At 38.9% G+C, this 21017-nt stretch overlaps 1 protein-coding gene across 1 annotated transcript in view; it reads left to right on the plus strand.

Moving 5' to 3' along the window:
- Positions 1-20619, plus strand: part of ak5 (adenylate kinase 5) — a 118232-nt gene extending 97613 nt beyond the window's left edge. Inside the window, exons 11-14 of the mRNA XM_033983151.2 lie at positions 6143-6306; positions 14561-14677; positions 16093-16287; positions 18492-20619. Coding sequence (XP_033839042.1) covers positions 6143-6306; positions 14561-14677; positions 16093-16287; positions 18492-18560 — 545 coding nt within the window. The 3' untranslated portion in view covers positions 18561-20619. The remainder of the gene's footprint in view (positions 1-6142; positions 6307-14560; positions 14678-16092; positions 16288-18491) is intronic.
- The last annotated feature ends 398 nt before the right edge of the window (positions 20620-21017 follow it).

Here is a 21017-nt window from a genome sequence, read left to right on the forward strand (position 1 = left end):
ATTCATAGCAAAACATTCACAGGCTTGTACTCGACCTCTCGCTGCTCCATTGACACGACTGATATTCAGAGAGCACGTTTAACTTTAATAACCCCAAGAGTAGCTTTGACCTGCCGTACTCTGGAGTCTCGTAGCCCTTCAGAGGTGACCCTGACTTCAGCTGGTACACTTACATAAATAATAGCGCCTCCTCCTGGTGTAATGTGATGAGAACGTGTCAGACATGTCGAACGCAGGTAGATCTCAAGGATAATTGTGAAGAAAAGCTATTCAGACTTGAGATGGAGGTTTAGAGTGAGAAGTGGCACCGCTAAAAGAAAAACCTATCCATGGGTTTCAGAGTGATGAAAAATTTGGACCGTTGCCATAGTGATTAACAATTTAAAAAAGGGATATGTCTTTTGAAGCGGAACTGGTCCTCCAAGTGTGGCATAACAGGATGCTAGAACCCATTTACTAGAATATTTAGAGGGGGGTATTATGCAAAATTGACTTTTTGGAGCCTTCTCCGTTATTACATTGTTCCCTCATCAAAAACATGCCTGAAGAGGTTTTAGATTTAGAAAGCTATCTCTCCCGGGCCCTATTCAAACCCTCCTCACGGTTAGCAGTAAGATCCTCTCCAAAGCTCACCTCACAAATCTATGTCACCCATGCTCCCACACGGCAGTTTTCCACTAATATACAAACGCATGATACAAAACAATACACTACAACTTCACAAAGCTGATGCGATGTGCGGTAGATTCATTAACGGGATGCACACTGATTGTAATGTGATAGCGTGCCGAAGGAGGAGTGACTTAGCACAGAGAACAAAGGGAGTACCCAGAGTTACAAAATGAAAATGAAACTGATAAAACTTGTTAATATACTGTTTCTGGCAAATTTTACAGTAAAATGTAACATGGTGATCCAAATATGTGCTAGGCCTGTCACGATAATCACTAAATCAACTTATCATTCACATTATATGAAAGATGGAACAATATATTTTGGGACTCAATATTTATCATATGTACACCGTCATAAAAGCCAAAAATAAAATCTTTACTTTTGGCTTTTACTCTGGATCAGACCTGCCTTTACAATAGTGGGAATTTTTGTTTTTGAGCTGTAGATTTGAGCTGTAGAGGGTTGAAAAGGCTTTTATGGCTAATTATTGCTTCATTATGCTGTTTATTTGTTGCTGCTCGGGCCTTTTAATGTTACCGTATATATAAACATCTGTTCACTGGGATTATCCTGCTTCGTGTCAGTGCCATAAAGTACTTTAAATATTATCCTTTATTGCCATATATCTCTGTAGCATTATATTGTGCTTTGTTGTTAAATTTGTTATCATGACAGGTCTATGTACTATGTGCAGTTAATACCCCATAGAAGTAAAATACCCTCACTTTAATATGCTTATTTTGACTAGAACAGATTTATAGCATTTTAGGACCTGCATTATATAAAAGATCATATATAGATATTTAACTCTATACTGTACTGTACCCCCCACTATGTAACTTTTCTGGTGGATGGTACACAAATGTTTATTGCTTTGACTGGAATGTTCCATGTTATGGCATTGAACATATTAATCATGCATTTATTAATTTTATTAATTAATTTTACGGTAGAGCTGGAAGTTTAAGACGCCAAGATTTTTTTTGACTGAATATTTTTTCAATACAATGAAAAAAAAAGAAAGAAACAACTGTATTTTAAAACGTTATATTTGAACAAAATGCATGTATTTTGATGCACTATAGGCCAGATTAATGCAGGAGCAAAACTGAAAATTAACATGTGCAGTTTGTGGGCGTGTTGCACATCATTTACTGTTGGAAATTGTGCGTATCATTTCTGATGTTAAACTGATGTGTGAATGAGAGTATAGCTGTGCGCAGCATAACTCTGCTGCTCCTGTAACAGCCTCATATAACTGAGTGCTATGAGAACAGCTCATGTCACGTACACTTTAAAATGATAGATTGATTATGACTGAGCATTGTCAGATTGGCAGCCTAAATAATAATTAGTCCAGTTTCTACTTCTTCAGGTTACAGTTTCTTTTGGAAAAAACTTTATAGAGAGATTTTTTGTGACTGAACCATCAAACATGTGAAAGCCAAAAGGTTTATATACAGAGCTGAATGTTGTCAAATGCAGGGGGCAGTGTGTTCAATCCTCCAACCTCGGGCAGAGCTCGGGTCAATCTGATGCTTTGGGCATATGGACATGTGAAAAGTTTTTACAGTAGCCTGAGCAGTGCTGTGGAGATTAGAGCCTTCTTGATAAATTATTTGAAGTGGAATAATAACGGGACAAAAAAGTCCTGTCCTTAACTCTGTCATAACAACAAACCCCCAAAAATGATTGTTCCATCTAACATATACTGAACCGTATCTCGATCAAATCAAACATAATCAAATCATAAATAATACACAATACATAATCAAAACATAAATAATCACAAATAATCCTCATAAAATGAACATTAAAAGAGAAGAGTGCAGAATAAAAATCTTTCAGTCATATGCACAGCTAAACAGAACCATTTTGAGCCTGGATTTAAACATTGTCAAAGTAGAGGCCTGTCTCACATCTTCAGGAAGACTGTTTCAGGTTTTAGCTGCATAAAACTGAAATGCTGATTCTCCATGTTTAGTCCTGACTCTGGGCACCAGCAGGAGACCTGTCCCTGAAGTCCTCAGAGTGTGAGATGGTTCATATGGCACTAACATGTGGGAGCTAGTCCATGGAGAGACTGAGCCACAGGAGCCAGTGCAGAGACCTGAGCACAGGACTCATGTGTGAAGTACTTCCTTGTTCTAGTCAGGACCTGAGTAGCAGTATTCTGGATGTACTACAGCTGTGTTAAGGCTCATTTGGAGAGGCCAGTGAGCAGGCCGTTACAGTAGTCTAACCTACTGGAGACAAATGCATGGATAAATCTCTTCAAGTCTGGTTTTGACAGTATATCTTTGTTTTTTGCAATACTTTTAGACTGGAAAAAGCTGCAGATGTTATTGATTTGATGTGGCTGTTAAAGTTCAAGTCTGAGTCCATTATTGCCCCTAGATTTCTAGCCTGATTTGAAGATAGAAGAGAGACTGGAGGTGACTGCTAGTACACTGCATCGACCGCCCTGTCTCCTCCAGGTTGAACTGAACTTAATAGTATAGTTCATTTTTCTTGCAGAACATTGCAATTCCTTTTCCATTTTACTCCTAACTTTGTACAGACATTCCCTTATCCCATTATGCAATTTCTCAGTTTGTAGAGGCGACAAGATTTGGGTCAGACACATTTTTCACTTAGCTTGGTTTATTTGTTATATAAATGACTAGTCTGCAGACAGTGGGAAAAATAAAATTACACTGCAAACTAGACTCAAAAGATTAAATGAGTTAAATATTGTACCGGTTTTGTTCTATGTCTCTTTTGTCTTGATTTCTGTGAGGTGTTCAGTAAAGCTCTGTATACGAGATTAGAGGTGATTTCAGTAGCAGACGTTTGACAGGTGGCTTATTCTCAAAGTCTCCTCAGACCTGATCAGAAAGGAAACTCAAAGCAGATGGTTGGATGATATAACACTGTGCTTTCAAATAGCCAGGGCTGGAAAGTCACTAGTAGTACAAATGTTACTGCAATGAGGTTTTATTTTGTTGAACATTTGGTGTAGTTGTACTTGAGTATAATTCTCGTCATGTACTTGTAATTGTAATTGTTTATTTAAAATCATACGAGTCACAGTACAAATACTTTGCAGTGACATCATGCTGGGGGTGTTCTGCATGTATGTCTATAGGGGAATGTTCGGCAGTTACCATGGTGACACAATGGACACATTAGTAAACACCGCCAAAAAGTTTTAAGATCATCTGAAAATCTAAAAAAAAATACAAAATGGACTTAAACAACATATTATTAGGAGACTATGATTTCTGGTCCTGTTTAGGTGTTTGATTGAACAAAAAAGATGAGAGTGACTAACTGAAAAACTGTTGGCTAATGCGAGCTAGATTGTGACTGTAATGTTGTGTGTAAGAGACTTTTTTAGCAGCACAAATCAGCTCATCTGTTGTACTCCCAGCTAAGTCAGCTCTTTCTGGTCAGATTGTGTTGAAACAAAGCCTAACTTGAGTAACAGAGTTTCAGACAGAGCAGTGCCTCTACTTAGCTTAGCCTCCAGGGAATGTTATTGACACCATCAATAAATCATCAATAAATACATAACAAGAATATTTTAAAAAAAGGTTAAAAGTCAACAGTTGCACAAGAATAGATTAGCAAGATGTTCTACTCAAAACATTATGTACATTTTTTATATCACATTATGTCCACATTGGATTAACAACACTTGACTGATTGTTTTCATCATTTCAAGACAACACATCTAATTATCTCACAGACAAAACACAACAACTACACAACTTAATTACAATTACAATTAATTACGTAATTACAATGTCACAGAATTGTCTTTGGTACAACTTATGAAGGACACACAGTAGTGAAATTACCTACATCACTGAATGACCTCCATAATCGTTTACTATCATCTCTTCCTCCCTCTATCCCATTTTGTCATTCTCTGTTTCTCTTTCTTTCGCTGTTTATCCCTCTCTCTCCTCTCCCCCCTTCTCTCTCCCTCTCTCTTGCCCTTTGTCTTTCTACTTTTTTGTCTTTCCCTCTTTTCTGTCCTTCTCTCACTTTCTCCTTCTCTCATTTTTGTCATTCACTTTCTGACCCCCCGCTGTTCTCTTCATTTTCTCCATCCCTCCCTCCCTCTTTCTTCCCCCTGGTTATGAGAAGCCTGCAGCTGTATGTGCAATAAGCCACCTTCGGAGTAAAGATATTAAACTCACAGTGAATAAAACGACAACAGCAGTGACAGAATCACATTTGATTTGTAATGTGCAGTGAACAGGGAAATTATTATAATACCTGAGGTGCACAGACTAGGGGAGGTTTGATTTGAATGTAAATGTTTTAAATGTCTTAGGGCAACGGTTAGGAGTCACGCCATTTCTAGTGATGTTCGAATGTCCAGTGAGTGAAAAAGTAGTGCACTTTTCCCTTATTGCGCCTCAGTCCCTTCGCCCTGGTTTGGTTCTGTGGTTGCTATGATACTCACGGTCAGAATTCCAAATGTGGAACTCAGAATTCGCGTCTATAACTGCGAGACTTGAGGTTCATTTGACTGGAGCTGAATGTTATGAGTGACGTCACACTGACTCCACGTCCACTTCTTTATACAATCAATATTTCCAGCACTAGACTGTTCAATATAGATCACAATGCATTACGAGCATCTGAAAAACAACAGCGAACAGCGACAGGTATTTAACTAGACACAAACCGACTGAATGAAAGCAGATAGAAGCACTGATTTAACTAGGCACCGTTGACCCCTGATTATGATTAAAACTCTCTTAAATAAACTGTTATTATGTAAAGTTGCTAGTATTAGCCATTTACCTTAGCTTGATTTGTTAAAAGATCGACAATTTCCATATCTCAGCCACAAAGCTGAACAATCCAGTCTGTTTACGTGAGATCCATCCTGACAAAAAACTTGTATGATTATTGTTCTGCCAGTCAAATTGAATCAGAGTCAAATGGTATCTGTGTAATCCCTCAGTCGTCCAGGTCTGATCCATAGCAAAAGAAAAATATAAAATCGGTCAACTGGACAAAACTTTGTAGGAGTGAAGACATTGCTCATTCAAGCCACTTCTGGCAGTTCTGGTCAGATTACTGATGGACACTGCCGTATATCCATCTGAAGTCATGTGATCAACAGCATTGAGAAAGAAGTGAGCTGAGTAGTAGTAGTCGTGAATGAGTGCACTACATAGTCCACTAAAGAGTGTGGGGTGTATGAGGGGTTAGGGGCATTCAGACATGGCCAGTGTTACAGGCAGTGCATTGGTCACTTATGGAAGCTGGGAATGCGTAAAGCACATATGACAGGTTTTCATGTTTTTCTATTTATTGGTTCTCACAATCTTGTCTCACAAGATCTTGTGGCACGAGATCTTGTTCCATCCCTAGTGAGTAGTTGCTTGAATTCCCCCTTTCCTGTCGCTCTCTGGGTCTCCGGGTCTCTTTCTGAACCTGTGCTGATATCTTACTCTGCTTTCAGGAGGTCCAGGGTCAGGGAAGTCCCTTCACAGCGAGAGACTGGAGGAGAGGTTTGGGGTGCGACGTCTGAATGTGGGAGACCTGCTGTGCAATGAACTACAGAGCCACAGCACCAGGGGGCGCCGCCTTCGGGATGTGCTGGAGAGAGGAGAGCCACTGCCACAGGTATCTGCGTAGAGCTCAAATTAGGATTATGAACTGGGACTAAACCGGAACTAAATCCAGACTAAACAGGAATAAACCAGGTCTAACCCAGCACTATCCATGTGTTTCAGGCATGAGGGTAGGCAGCAGTCCTCAGTTTTTACAGCACTTACTCAGTTCAGATCAAAATATATCTTTTGAATGGAAAACACTGCTCATAAAATTCTTCAAATCAGTAATCATCAGCTGTGCCCGATGGCCCAGTGTGGCGTGCGTATGTTTGATATATTTATAAAATCCAAATGCGAAATCGAAGCATTGCTAAAATCTGATGCCACTTGGCTTTTGTTGACAAGTAACAGACTGGGTAGGGACGTGATTTCTACTTTGTTGTCGTTTCCTGCACTATTTGCGGTAGAGTTTACCCCCTCAGACAAGTGGTATACTCGTATTTTCTCTTGGTTTGGTTCATTTGAGCTGAAGTATGGTGAGAACGTGATCCACACCAAATGAAAACGGCAGCAGTGTTTCAACTTTAGCCCCCAGTCGAACCAGTTAATTGGACTAACAGCAGTGAAAGCACCTTAAAATCTCTTCAGGCATTTTCTTGATGAGGGAACACATTGTAACTCAATTTTGTATAATACCCCCTCTTTAAATATTATCTATGTTTTTTGTCAAATGAGTAATCTAACCTGTTTCCTGCACTTTAAATGTTTCTCTGTAACGTATGTAAATGTTTTCCTTGGCTGTTTTAATTCTCTTTGCTGCCTATTGGAGTGCTCTATAGGATCAGACAGACTCCCATAGCAGCTCTAATTAGTCCATGGGTCAGAGCAGATCAAAGCATGACCACGCCACATGAGACGCGCAACATACATTCAATCATTCTGTCATTGAACGCTTGATTTAATCCATTAAACTAGGATTCTGGGATATAAGTGACCGACACAGATGTAGAACTGCTCCTATAGGCCCACACATATTTACAGACATTTCATAACTTTCTTTAAACGTCTATATATTATATTACGCAAAAATCCTTTTGCTTTTATTTTTTCAGATTTATTTTTTACCTTTTGTACAGTTGAGATTGTCAGTAAAGTCTAATATCTGCTGGTGCACTGAGGGGTGAAACAGTTTCAATGAGGCTAGGGCCAGGGCTGAAATTATCCAAATGATTCTAGTGAAGGTGTATGGAGTTTAAAAACACAAGAGAGCACTTCCTGTATTACCACATGATGACATCACAAGGAGAAACAGAGTGTTTTCAGTTTGAGAAAAAAACTCAGCCTAAATCTGCAGGGTTTATATGTTAAAACATGTGTGAGTGAAACAAAACACAACTCCAGGTATGTTTTTGATGAGGAAACATTAATATGCAATACTCCTCTAAAACAACTTAATAAAAGAAACAAGTCAGCTAACTTCTTGCTTAGAAAACGGCGGTGCCCACTGGGAGCTGACGTCGCCGTAAATGTCATTACAACAAAGAGCTGTGAAGTTGTCGGCCCCTCACATCACACTAGCGAGACAAGGATTTTTTTTTTTTTTCACGCAGACAGATAAGTGTAATGCCATACTTTTAAGCATTCCAGGAAAAGCAAAAACTCTCTGTCTCTTTGGAGACACACAGGCAACAGTTATAATTATATAGTACACCTATAATTATACAATTATAGCCTTTGGTAGAGATATATTTGAAACCATCACGAACCATCTACAGCTATGAATATGAGCAACCAGCATTTTTTTAAATATATATTTATAACCTCCCCTCTTCAGCCCATTAAAGAAGTAGTATTTTACTTTTATGGGATTTTAACTGCGAACACACAACATATTTAGATCACCATGCTATTTTTTATTGTTTTGAAAATGCATTATTCACCAAAATGTATTAAAATATAAAACAAGTTTCAGTTTAGTCCCTCCCTTCAGTCACTCCCCTTCAGAGCGCTATTACATTACAATAAGCATGCATTTTGCTAATGAAACTAATGCACATCGCATCAGGTTTTTGAAGTTGTAGTGTTTTGTTTTGTATATTTATGAAGAATTGAAGAGTGAGAGCATGGGCGACGTAGGCTTGTGGGCTGAGCTTTGGACAGAATCTTTACTGGTAACTGTAAGGCATTTTTTGATGAGGGAACAACATTATAATATGGTAGAAAGTGTCAAAAAGTTGATTTTGCATAATACTCCAATGCTCTTTAATGTTTGCAGTTTCAGACCCCAAAATAATTACATTACTTTATTTCTTTATTTTCATTCATTCATGTATTCCAGATGGAGCAGTTACAGGCTCCATCCCTTTCACAGTTTAGCTCAGTGCACAGACCTATATACCTATACCTAGACACACATATATATATATATATATATATATATATATATATATATATATATATATATATATATATATATATATATCCACATGATTGATGTGTTTTAGCTCGAGTCATTCATCTGCCTCAGTCACTGACATTTCACATCAAACCATCTGAACCCTGCTCTGTCCTCTTTTCTCCTATCTTTCTCTTCTTCACTTTTCTCTTTCCCTTCTCCTCTCCTCCTCTCACTTTCTATGTCCATCTCTTTCCTTAGATCCTTTTTCCTCTTCTCCCCACTCTCACCTCTTTAGGTCTATGCTCTCTCCCTTTTGGTTATCACACTCTTATTTCCTCTCTCTCCCTCCCTCCCTCTCTCACTCTCTTTCTCTCTCTCTCGCTCCTTTCCCCCTTCTTGCCTCCCCTTCCTTTTCTCTGCTCATTCTGTATGTCCTCTCTCTAACTTTCTCTCTCTTTCTATGTCTCTCTCTCACTGTCCATTGCCTCCTCCTATCTCCTCCTCCTCCTTCTCTCTTCCCCCCTCTCTGCTTTGCCATCTCTTTTCCTTGTCTACTTTGCCCTCCCCTCTTCTCCATCTATTGTCTGTCGCACTCTTATTTCCTCTTTCTCTCTCTCTTTTCCCCTTCTAGGCTCCTCTTCCTCTTCTTTGTACATTCCGTCTGTCCCCTCTCTCCCCTGTCTCTCTGTCAGTATCTCTTTCCATTATCTCCTTTTCCTTCCACCTGCCTCCCCCTTTCTCTCTTTGCCCTCTCCCTCTCTTTCTCCATCTCCTTCATTTCTCTCCCTGTTGTTTCCCCCTCTCTTTCTCTCTGCCCCTGTCTCTCCTCCTCTCTCCCTCTCCCTCCCTCTCTCCATCTCTCTCATGTTCAAAGACTCCAGCTGTGTGAGGCCAAACCCTCTGACACAGTGAATCCTTCAGATCGATTGGACTCTGCTCTTTATAAATGTGAATAGATTCTGGAGTAGTTTATTTCTGGTTTCATACTTTATACAGTATCATAGAGTATATTTAGGGAAAATTGTTGGGCAGGAGCATGGGTGATGTAGACGTGTGGGCTTGGACAGAATCGTACTGCTAATGGTTGAATTGGACCCGGGAGAGATCACTAAATTACTCCAACATGCACGGATGACATCTAAAACCTCTTATTATTATGTAAAATCAACATCAACCTAATACCCCCTTTAAAACAATTATAAATATGGAAAATGGATTTATAAAACATGTTCAAAATCTATTGTTTTGTAAAAAATCGGTTGTTTCTGCGAGTGAGTAGTTTTTACCATTTAAAATCTATAGTATTTTGTTTTGACTTGTTAAAAATGCCACTTCCGATGTTTGCTACTGCAGCTTTAAAGGATGGGGTCAAATGTAGAGGCAGAATTTATAATGGGGTCAATATGTCAACCAACCAGAGTAACAAATATTGAACATATTGATATGATTCCTACTTATCAGATCAAGACTAAGCCAGGAACTACCAGACAGACTTAAAACTAAACCAGGTCTTAACCAGGACTAAGACTAACATCTCACCCAGACCAAACTGTAACATCACTAGAATATGTCCTATAGTTTAAGAACTGGTCTAGAGTTTATAAAGAATTTTGCTTTAAAAAAAGGGTGTTACACTTCTGTGGGGTATTAACTGCCCACACATTACATATTTAGATCAACATGTTACAATTTGAGGCATGTTTTTGATGAGGGAACAGCATTATAACATGGTAGAATACACAGTATGGCACAGCATCTTCTTCAAAAGACAAAATCAATACAGTATGGATTTGTGTGTAAAGAAAGTAGACAGCTTTAGTCTGAAGTCCAACCGTCAATTTCAAAAAAACAACAACAGAGCATCGGCAAATCTGCAGAGACTTTTCACAACCTTATGAAGTGAAACGGTTGGATGAAGCTCGACTCTCAGAGGGAGAGAGGGATTTCTCACTATTGACAAATGATAAGATTTATAAACAGCAGTTCATATTCAAGTCTCAGACAGGTTCATAAAAGTGATTCAGAGTTCACCCAATTGCCCAGTCATCACAACTTTACAGATTTTATATTATGCAGCTTCTTGATCTGTGTTATAATGTTGTTTCCTCATCACAAACAGACGTGGAGTTGTGTTTTGTTTCATTTACACATGTTTAACTCATAAACCCTGCACTGAAAACACTCTGTTACAGTTTGTGATGTCATTGAGTGGTGATACAGGAAGTGCTCTTCTGTGTGTTTAAACTCCACACATCTTCACTAGTATCATTTAAATACTTTGAAATTGAAGCTGCGTCTATTGTTTTAGCCTCTTTGGACCTTCTTCACTCCCTAGTGGACCAGAATATATTGGAAACTTTATATTGACAATCTCAACTGTACAAAAGTTAAAACAAAAATATTTAGCTGTTAACTTTAAAGCTACCACTTGATGACATCACAAGGCTTTGGAGATGTAGACAGACAGTTATCCAGGATTACTCAAACATGTGAATGAAACAAAACACAACTCCACGTATGCTTTTGGGGAGATAACAACAACATAACACGGCTAAATCCTCACGAGTTAAATTTGTGTATGGCAGGTTTTCATGTTTTGCTCTGGGTTTGGTGAACAACTCAGAAAATATATAGCAATAGTAATGTGTTAGTCTTATATAGAGCTTTTTCAGACACTCAGCAGGTTTGTGCATTATTATATTTGACCGCCAACACACATCACATTCATACCAGGCAATGTGTGGTGATGTGTCCAGTGGCTCAGTACGTAGAGGAGACTCATCCACCTACTTGAAGGTCAGAGGATCGATTCCTGCTCAGACCAGTGCACACCAGTGTTTACTCTTTAGGCAAGACACTTCACTGACCTTGCTTTGTGGCTACAATAGTATGTAGATCAAATGGATTATTATTCTGAAACATGGAGGAGCATAATTCTGTATTTTGGACAAAGAGTAATACCATTTTAAAACAATGTAGACATTGATGTAGACATTGATTTTGAAGGATGAGCGTAAGCGGCCCTGATGTGGCATGACATTGCCATGACAATATTTGATTGGTGGGTGACATGTGTTGTGACATGTCTGCACGCTCTCACTGACAGATCCACCTGAGAAAATAGTGAAAACAAAATTTTGGCACTTGGACTATGTTAAGTTTGGCTTTATTTGCATAGATGACAAAGACATACTAAAACCTCACTTTATAATATACAGTTCAACCATCATTTACAAACAAAACATGCTGTGTCTAAAGACAAACCAGCTGAATATTTCCAAAGATCACCCCACGATGAAAACGCTGCTAATATCATGTTTTAAAAGTTTTACTAAAAAGCATCATTTTCCAAATCAGAGCTGGCACTGTTGGCCTCTTTCTTCGTAGCTTCGTTGCAAAGACCAAGAAGCCACACACAGTTGGTGAGGAGCTGGTTTTAACGTGGTACAGGAGGTGCTGGGCCAGTCTGCCACAGACCTGTTAAAAACTATACCACTGTCTAAAGACACAATAATGAGGTGCAATAAGGACATGTAAACAAACATCCAAAAGCAGACTACAGCAGGATTGAGGCCAGCACTCACTATGAGCTGCACAGGACGAGTCAACTGATGTTGCGAGCCACGCGATATTGCTTGATTATGTATGCTTGGGATGGCGACACACAATTTTTGTGCAGCAGGGACCAGAGGACATCTTTGATTCTGTGGATTTGCATTTGTCCTCTGTAGGGCTCTGTAAATTGTGATTATTGTGTGGTGTGGGCATAATGATGGAGCAGCTTCAATCACAGGGAAACACTTGGAGTTGTGAAGGAAATTTTAGACAGAGCGCCAAACCCGATCTGGAACCACTACTTTTTTACTCAGAGAGTCCCTATAGCAAAAGATATGGTGCCAGTGTTGGATATAACTCTGAAGCCATTAAGATTGTAAACTTTATTAAACAAATCGCCAAGAAAAGGCACTGCTTTACACAGCTCTGCAAAAACCTCAGGTCTGACCGAGTTATTGTATTATTCAGAAGTTCACTCGATCTCAGTGGGTAAGGTCATGTCACGTTTTTATGAACTTAGACATGAATTCAAAGCCTTTCTTGCACAATGTAACTCCCCTTTCACTGAGAGTCTGATGCTGTGGTGTGCACGTGTAACTTATCTTGACTGTGCAGGGAAAAGGCCACAACATCAGAACAGACAAAGTCACTGCCTTTAAGGTTCAAGGCAGTGCTGTGGATAAATCATATGAGTAAACACAGACTCGTGCCAAGCATCAAGGAGCTCAACTCTGTCGACAAAAACACACTGAAAAAAGCTGTCATTGTGTGTCTGGCCAAACTCCACGCTCATTTTGAGGTTTATTTTACTGAGAAACAGGACAATAACCTGTGGATTTGGGATCCCTTTAGAACTGAAATGGACAGCATTGTGTTGCCAAGTAACAATTAGAGGCAGCTGATTGAGCGGTCACATGACCAGCCGCTGTGAAGAAAGTTCAATGAGGTAAGCATCACTCTTTTCTGGTGCCAGTACCTGATGTCTGAATACTCCTCTCACTGACAGTCAAAGCACTCCTTCTGTTCACACACCTCTGTTAAAGTGGCTTTTCCACATTCTGTTTTATTGTTATCTAAAGCTGCTGTTGTCGATCTGTGTTTTTCATGTACGTTGCTGGTTTAAATTACTTTTTAGTATTCAATAATGAAATGAAATAAAATTATGGAAAATATATTGGTGGGTCATTACTTCATTAGTGGACTGTGAGCTGGGTCCTAGGGGGACACAAGTTGAGAACCATTGTTTTAATCATTATTTTGAAATACATTTTTAACTTTTGTAGTTTATAAAGGTCCTATATTACACAAAATTAACTCTTTAAGTCATGTTAGATTGTTGTTACCTCCTCAACAACATACCTGGAGTTGTGTTTTGTTTCATTCACACATGTTTCACTAAGTCTTTATTATTAATTTGTCTCCAAATACTCTGTTTCACCTTAAGGTTAACAGGTACCTTTTACCTTTAGTTCAGTAAGGATTGTCAATTCCAGGGCTGAAATCATCTAAATCAGGGGTGTCAAACATATTTTCACCGGGGGCCACATTAGCAAAATAGCTGCCTTCAAAGGGTTGGGTGTAAAATAAATCTAACTACTTTTTTAACTTGTTAATTAACTGCATATGCATTTGCCTATGTGCAAAATGTGGTTGTGTAACTGCTTATCTCCTAATAAAATTACATTTTAAGACCATCATACCTTTTAGTTTACCCTGTCGAGGGCCACATGAAATGATGTGGAGGGCCGCATTTGGCCCCCGGGCCTTGAGTTTGACATATGTGATCCAAATGATTCTTGTGAAGGTGTATGGAGTTTAAAAACACTGTGGAGCTTTTCTTGTAGGCCTGTTATCACTTAATGACACCACAATGTGTAGTAGAATGTTTTCCATTTGAGAGGTGAACCTGCCTAAATATTCAAGGTTTGTGTTAAACCTGTGTGAATGAAACAAAACACAACTCCAGGTCTATGAAAAATAAATTGTGCTCAGATGCCCATCCCTGTATTGTTGAACATGTATACAGCAGAGGGAGCACCCATAATCCCAGACTGAGATTAATCATAAAACAGGAGAGGGTCTGAGCCCAGAATAAACAGTGATACGTCTCCAGAGTCCAACCACCAGCAGCAAAAGCACAGACACTGTTGCCTGGAAACGGAAGGTCATTCCGTAGAACAAACTCGCTCCTCACTGTTCAAATCCAACTGTGTCCAAGAAACTTACTCACAGCACAAGTACAATCTCTTTAAAAAGTGACTTGACTAAATGTAACTGAGTATTACACCTCTGTATTTGAGTAATATTACACCTAAAGTCATTCCATTGACAGTTGTATATGTTGTGTATGTTGTGTGTTGTGTGTGTATAGGACTGCCTGGTGGAGCTCCTGTGTGAAGCAGTCGCCTCTTCAGTTCGGATGGGGAGGAGTTTGGTGATCAGTGGATTCCCTCGAGACGTGAGGCAGGCTCAGAGCTACGCCGACAAGGTCACTACGACACTATATAGACAACAACACTCACACTATTATACACACAACAACACACACACTGTTATGTAGACGACAACACACATCTGTGCAGAGGCAGGCCTGCTCACAGTATGAATGCAGTTTTCCATGTAGATTTTTTTTTAGGATATAAGACCTATAATCTAATAAATGTAAGATAGAAATATTTAATGACATACTGGTGTTGTTCTGAATCATTGTACGTCTGTGTAATCCCTCAGTCGTCCAGGCAGGTTCCATAATGCTCCATGGGGGGGTACTAGTCTTTATGGTCTTATACTTGTTGTGATACAGCCCCAGATGATTCTAAAACTACAGAGGAACATTCAGGAGAAGCAGGGAGACAAGCCCTTACTTGAAATGTTACATAGTGCACCTTTAAATCACGATAAGATTTCTGAGTTCACTTCTTTCTGACACCTGTAGGTAATCTGTTCTGAAGTGCACGCACAAAATCTCCACACATGCACTCGGTCAAAACAGAATTTAACAGAGTCGACAGCGGAGAGGAAAACATGCCACTCAGAGCCTCAGCGGGAGCAGGTGAACGAGAGAGGAAGAGGAGGAGGAGAAAGAGGAGAGTAAGATGAAGAGAAGAGGAGGTAGAGTAATGGGAGGGAGAAGAAGAGGAGGTAGAGGAGAGTAAAGGGGGAAGAGGAGAGGAGGTACAGGAAAGGAGTAGGGGAGAGAAGGGATAGGGGGAAGAGGAGAAGGAGAAGAGAACGTGAAAAAATAGAAGCGGTTCCTTTTAAACGGTTTGCAGCCTTCAAAAGTTATTCCTCACTTACCTTCCGCTTTCTGAACACCCAAATTATTTATAGCAATGAGTTCATAAGTGCTTTTCACAGCTTTCAGAGAGCGGAGCGGACTTATGTCGTTACGCTTCTGCTAACAGCAACTAGCATGCTAACGCAGCATTCAGCATTACTTCCAAGTTCACAGATGATAAAAGTGCTTTATAATTAGATACAAACAGCACACAGCAGATTCATTTTGACCTCGAGAGTTGATTTTACAAGACAAATGTTTACTTTATTACATGAAAATATCAGGTACAGCCCCTTTACTGAGGGGAGAGAGAGGGTATTTATATGAATGCTTTGACGATACTAACATTTCAAATTGGATTTCGATACTAAGGAATAGACTTGATACTCAATACTGATTCCGATACTGCAGTGATACAGCTCAAGTGATTCACGAAAGGTTCATTTCTGTCCTATGAATGGGACTTTTTGCTTAAATATCGACTCGATGCTAGTTTTAGTATCGATTTGTATCTCGTTTTCGATACTTTTGACAACCCTAGTAGTATTGTACAACTAATTCCCACTTACAGTAATCAAAATCCATCTCTCATCTTCATTTGAATGTTTTTTTTTTCTCTGTTTCAGATGGGAGAGCCCAGTCTGGTGCTGCTGCTGAGCTGTTCTCCTGAGACCATGTGCCAAAGGGGGCTCCGCTGTGGGACGTCCTGCGCTGGGATGGACCCGGACACAGAGAGAGAGAGGGAGCGGAGGAGTGACCAGTTCATAAAGGAAAGCAGAGCGGTCACACAGCACTACGAAGACAAGAGTTTGCTCCACACGGTAAATACTGTCTGGTTGTATTGATTATATCTGTATTTAATTCACTATTTTAAAAGATCTAAAAACAAATCTCAAACGGAACATCCAAAAATATTGAACTTGATATTTTTTAGGGTCACTTTTTTAAATTACAGAGAGAAAATGTATATATGTTAAAGAAAGCCTTCTCGTTTACCCTTTCAAAGTTGTATTTATAGTGATTTACCCTAAGTTGTATTTAGAGTGATTCATACATGTTTGAGGGATCTTTTCATTGCCCACTCTCTGTACTTACGTCATTCTCTCATTTTACTTTTTAAATTGGTGATAGGCACTGGATTCGACAGCGCTGCGTTGTCATTTTGATACAAAGGAAAAACAACTCTGCGACCCGCGAATGTGACGTGCGTCTGTCAGCTGGAAGTGTCGGCGACTCTACGGCTCTTTGTTGCGATGACATTTACGGCGCCGTCACCTCCCATCGGGCCCCGCGGTTTTCTAACGTGGAACTCAGTGGACTTGTTTCTTTTATTAAGCAGTTTTAGATCAGCATCGTTTATTTACAGTTTATTTACAATTGACAGGGTAGAATTCATCCTGGACGATTGAGGGATTACACAGACATCGCTCATTTAACTTTCTCATATGATGTACTGCTACAACTGAACTGTGAGATTAAACCAAGCGTACTAAAGGTCGCCCATCTGCCCCTGTGAGACTGTAATTGTCCAAAGTTACGTAAAAGGTTATAGCCTTAGAAGTTAAAGGCTTTGTGGACCTCACCTTTGCAATGAGCTGTTTGACTGTCTAAATGTCAGATATCTAATACAGTATTTCAAGAAGACACACTGCGCTTGTGTCTGCTGTAGAGTTATAATGTATGACACCCCTGGATCATTATGTTAGAATTTGGACATTTTAAATCACAATACTGGTCTAAAAAGAAAACACGTCCGCTGACTTCCGCATTAGAAAATTGCGGTGCCCAACGGGACCTGACGTCACTGTAAATGTCGTCACAACAAAGCGCCGTGCAGCTGTCAGGGCCTCCTGTGGACAGAGGTACATCACATTATTCTTTGTACCAAAATGACTACGCAACGCTAATGAATCCGGTGTGTATCACTGATTAAGAAAATAAAATTGCAGAATGAAGTAAGTACAGAGCAGTGGGCGTGTACTGGTGAAAACGGGAGATCGGAGCAATTACATCTTGAACACAGGAGTATATAAAGATTACTCAAACATGTATGAATGACGTTAAGTACAACTTTAAAAGGGTAAATGAGAAGAGGAAACAACTACAACATGGTTAAAAGCTCTAAAAAAATACATTTTGCAGAATAGTCCACTTTAAAGGTACAATATGTAACTTTTTAATTACATATTGAACTTTGTTGATAGTCCATCCATGTTTATACTTTTACTTATGTACTGTGATACTTTTCCTAAATACTTTTTTTTACTCTTACTTAGTAATTTATTCGACTACTACTTTGTACTTCTACTTGAGTAATATTTTGAAGTAAGGTTAATATTACTTGAGCACAGTGTCTTGGTACTTTACTCTGTTTTTTAGCTCCAGTCAGTAAATCAGTCTGTGCAGTATGTTTTCTGCATAATGAGAAGAACCATAATGAACTTATGTACAAGTATTTCCATTGTAGTAATTATCATTTAGTGGATGTTTATATTTTCACTGAATTCTGAATGTAGTTTGCATGTTCTGCCCATGTTTGTAGATTTTGTATAGAAGCTGTCTCTGTGTCAGTCACGTGCAAATGTTTTATTCAGTCTCTCTTCAAATGTGTAGGTGACTTGACTAAAGTTAACTGTAGAAAACTAATTTAACTTTCTCATATGATGTGCTGCTACAAGTGACCTGTGTAATTAAACCAATTGTACTAAAGGTCGTCCATCTGCCCCTTTGACACAGTAATTATCCAGAGTCACTTAAAAGGTTATAGCTTCAATAGTTACATGTTTTGTGGATCTCACCTTTGCAATGAGCTGTTTGTCTAAATGTCAGATATCTAATTACATTAACTTCAAATTATAAATCCTCCAGACAGTTATTCTTTAAGTTACTTGAGTAGAACTTTTCCCAAATACTTTTTACTCTTACTTGAATTAAATATTTGACTTCTTTACCCACGTCTGTGTGTATTAGTAAACAGTATAGTGATAGTATTTTAAATGTCTGACAGTCGTCGTTGTGTTGGCAGATGGATGCAGAGCGGTCTCCAGACGAGGTGTTTGCTCAAATTTGTCAGGCGTTGGAAAGCGTTTTCTGAACCTGAATGTTTCTTCTCTGGATCAAACCAAGACTCTACAGAAGTCCAGGATTTCAACCACAAAGGATTCTCACCACACAAGACAACACTGCACCGTCACATTTGCACTGGAGCGCTATGGTACGGGTTAGTCTGGGACAGCATGGTTTTAGTTCATTGTTAGAATTGCCAAAAGCGCTAAAGTACATCTCCATTTTTGACTGAAGATTTAACTTTACCAAACTGTACCAAACTGTACCAAACTGTACCATAGTGCTCCACAGTCTCTTCTCGGCTCCAGTGCTCTGCATGCTCCTGTTGTCAAACTCAGTCTTTGTGTCGGCACAAATGAAGCTTCACTTTTCTGCCTCGTGTTAAAGCGACTGTGGACTGATCATAGACTGTTTATATTCATATATTTTACAACATATTGATACTTTGCAGCTGATGTCATCAACATTCCCTCGGGGTGTGAAGCTAAATGGAGGCACTGCTCTGTCTGAAGCTCTGATACTCAAACTAGATTTTAGTCTGATCTTTGCTTAGCACAATCTGACCATAAAGAACTATAACAGGTGAGCTGATTTGTGCTCTCAAATATCATTACAGTCACAAGCTAGCTAGCATTAGCCAATCGTTTTTCAGTCACTTTCACTTGAACATCAAACACAAATGTGACCTCGCTCATATTGATCACAGGCTCCTGAAAATGTGTTGGTTAAATCTCTTTGTATTTCTTCTAGAGTTCTTAAAAACTTTTTTGGCTGTTTGTTCACATGTGCATTGTGTCACCATGGAAACATTCCAGCATAGACATACATGTCGATCCCCCCATTGTGATGTCACTGCAAAGTATCAACAAATAAATTCTTCTTTAAACTGTCTATTTAATATATAAAGTATATTCAATTCTATATGTACAGTCAATTCAAAATATAAATATATTGTATAAAGAGTCTATGGGACTGAAGGACTGAGCCAGAGGAAAAACCTACAGGAGATACACAGGATTATGACGATATGACAAAGGCATTTATAGTGTCATTCAGCATCAAGTAATTAACAAAAATATGTTCACAAAACTGACTCCTCTGACCTTTTAGCCATGTTATAATGTTCTTACCTCTTCAAAGACAGACCTGGAGTTGTGTTTAGTTTCATTCACACACGTTTGAGTAATCCTGGATTATTAGTTTATCTGCATCCCTAAAGCACAAAATGCTGTTTCACCTTGTGATGTCATTTAGTGGTAGTATTAAGGTTAATAGCTGTTCTCTTTTGCCTCAGTTGAGCTGATTTACTCTTCAGTACTCAAGTTGTTGCTTTTATTTTTTTTATATTTTTGTTGTTTTCCTTTTGTTCAGTTGAGATTGTTAATAGAAAGTAATATCTGCTGGCGCAGTGACGAGTGAAGCAGTTTCAATAAGTCTAAAACAAGAGCTGTAACTGCAAAAGTAGACGATTCCAGGGCTGAAATGATCAAAATGAATGTAGTGAAGACGTATGGAGTTTAAAAACACAGTGGAGCACTTCCTGTATTACCACTTAATGACACCACAAACTGAAAACACTGTGTGTTTTCAGTTTGAGAAAAGAACTCAGCCTAAATATGCAAGATTGATGTGTTTAACATTTATGAATGAAACAAAACACAACTCCAGGTATGTTTGTGAGGTGGAAACAACATTACAACTCACAAAAACAGCACAATATAGGCTCTTTAAATGAAATTGTATTGCGATATATTGTTAAAACCTGAAGCTAAACACCATTGGAAACTCCTTTGCCTACTTTATAGTAATCCTGTGTATTATTCCCAGTCGTTGCAGAAATTTAAGTCTCTTGTTTCTCAGAGGAGGTACAGACAGAAGTGACAATGACAGGTTTAAATGGTGTTTACGCTCTCCTGTGCAGCACCTGGCTCTCTCTAATGCGCATGCCACTACTACAAGCTCCGAACTGCACAGATACATGGACATTTACTCACAATATAATCACATTTGTTTTGTTACTGTTGTACAGTCGCTTGTTTCAGTCGGGTATTTAAAATGTCAATAAAAATCAACATTTGCAAAACACTAGGTTTCTGCTCATTGTTTAAGTCTGGTTATTGGATGCTTGTGGAAGGCAAAAATGGTAGGATAGCGCCATCTGCAGGACAAGAACAAAACAACGACAACAAACAAATCCATTAAGTACAAGAGTGTTCTAATATCTCAATAGAAAATTAGCAATAATCATAGCAGAAATGGGTAGTACTCAATTACTCGAGTAACTTTTAAGGTAATTATTCGAACAGCATACTTTTACTCCTTGAAGTTTTATTGTAGTATCAGTACTCTTGAGTAAAAGTTTAAGTTACTCTGTAAGTTTGCTTTGCATGAGAGTAAGTCTACAAGTGACAAAAGCTTTATGTCATAGAATCAATATGAAATGATTTGAACGTTTGTGTTTTTAAACATAAATCTGATGTTATTT

Source organism: Periophthalmus magnuspinnatus, chromosome 17 (genome assembly GCF_009829125.3).
Source record: "Periophthalmus magnuspinnatus isolate fPerMag1 chromosome 17, fPerMag1.2.pri, whole genome shotgun sequence".
In the NCBI taxonomy this organism is placed as follows: domain Eukaryota; kingdom Metazoa; phylum Chordata; class Actinopteri; order Gobiiformes; family Gobiidae; genus Periophthalmus; species Periophthalmus magnuspinnatus.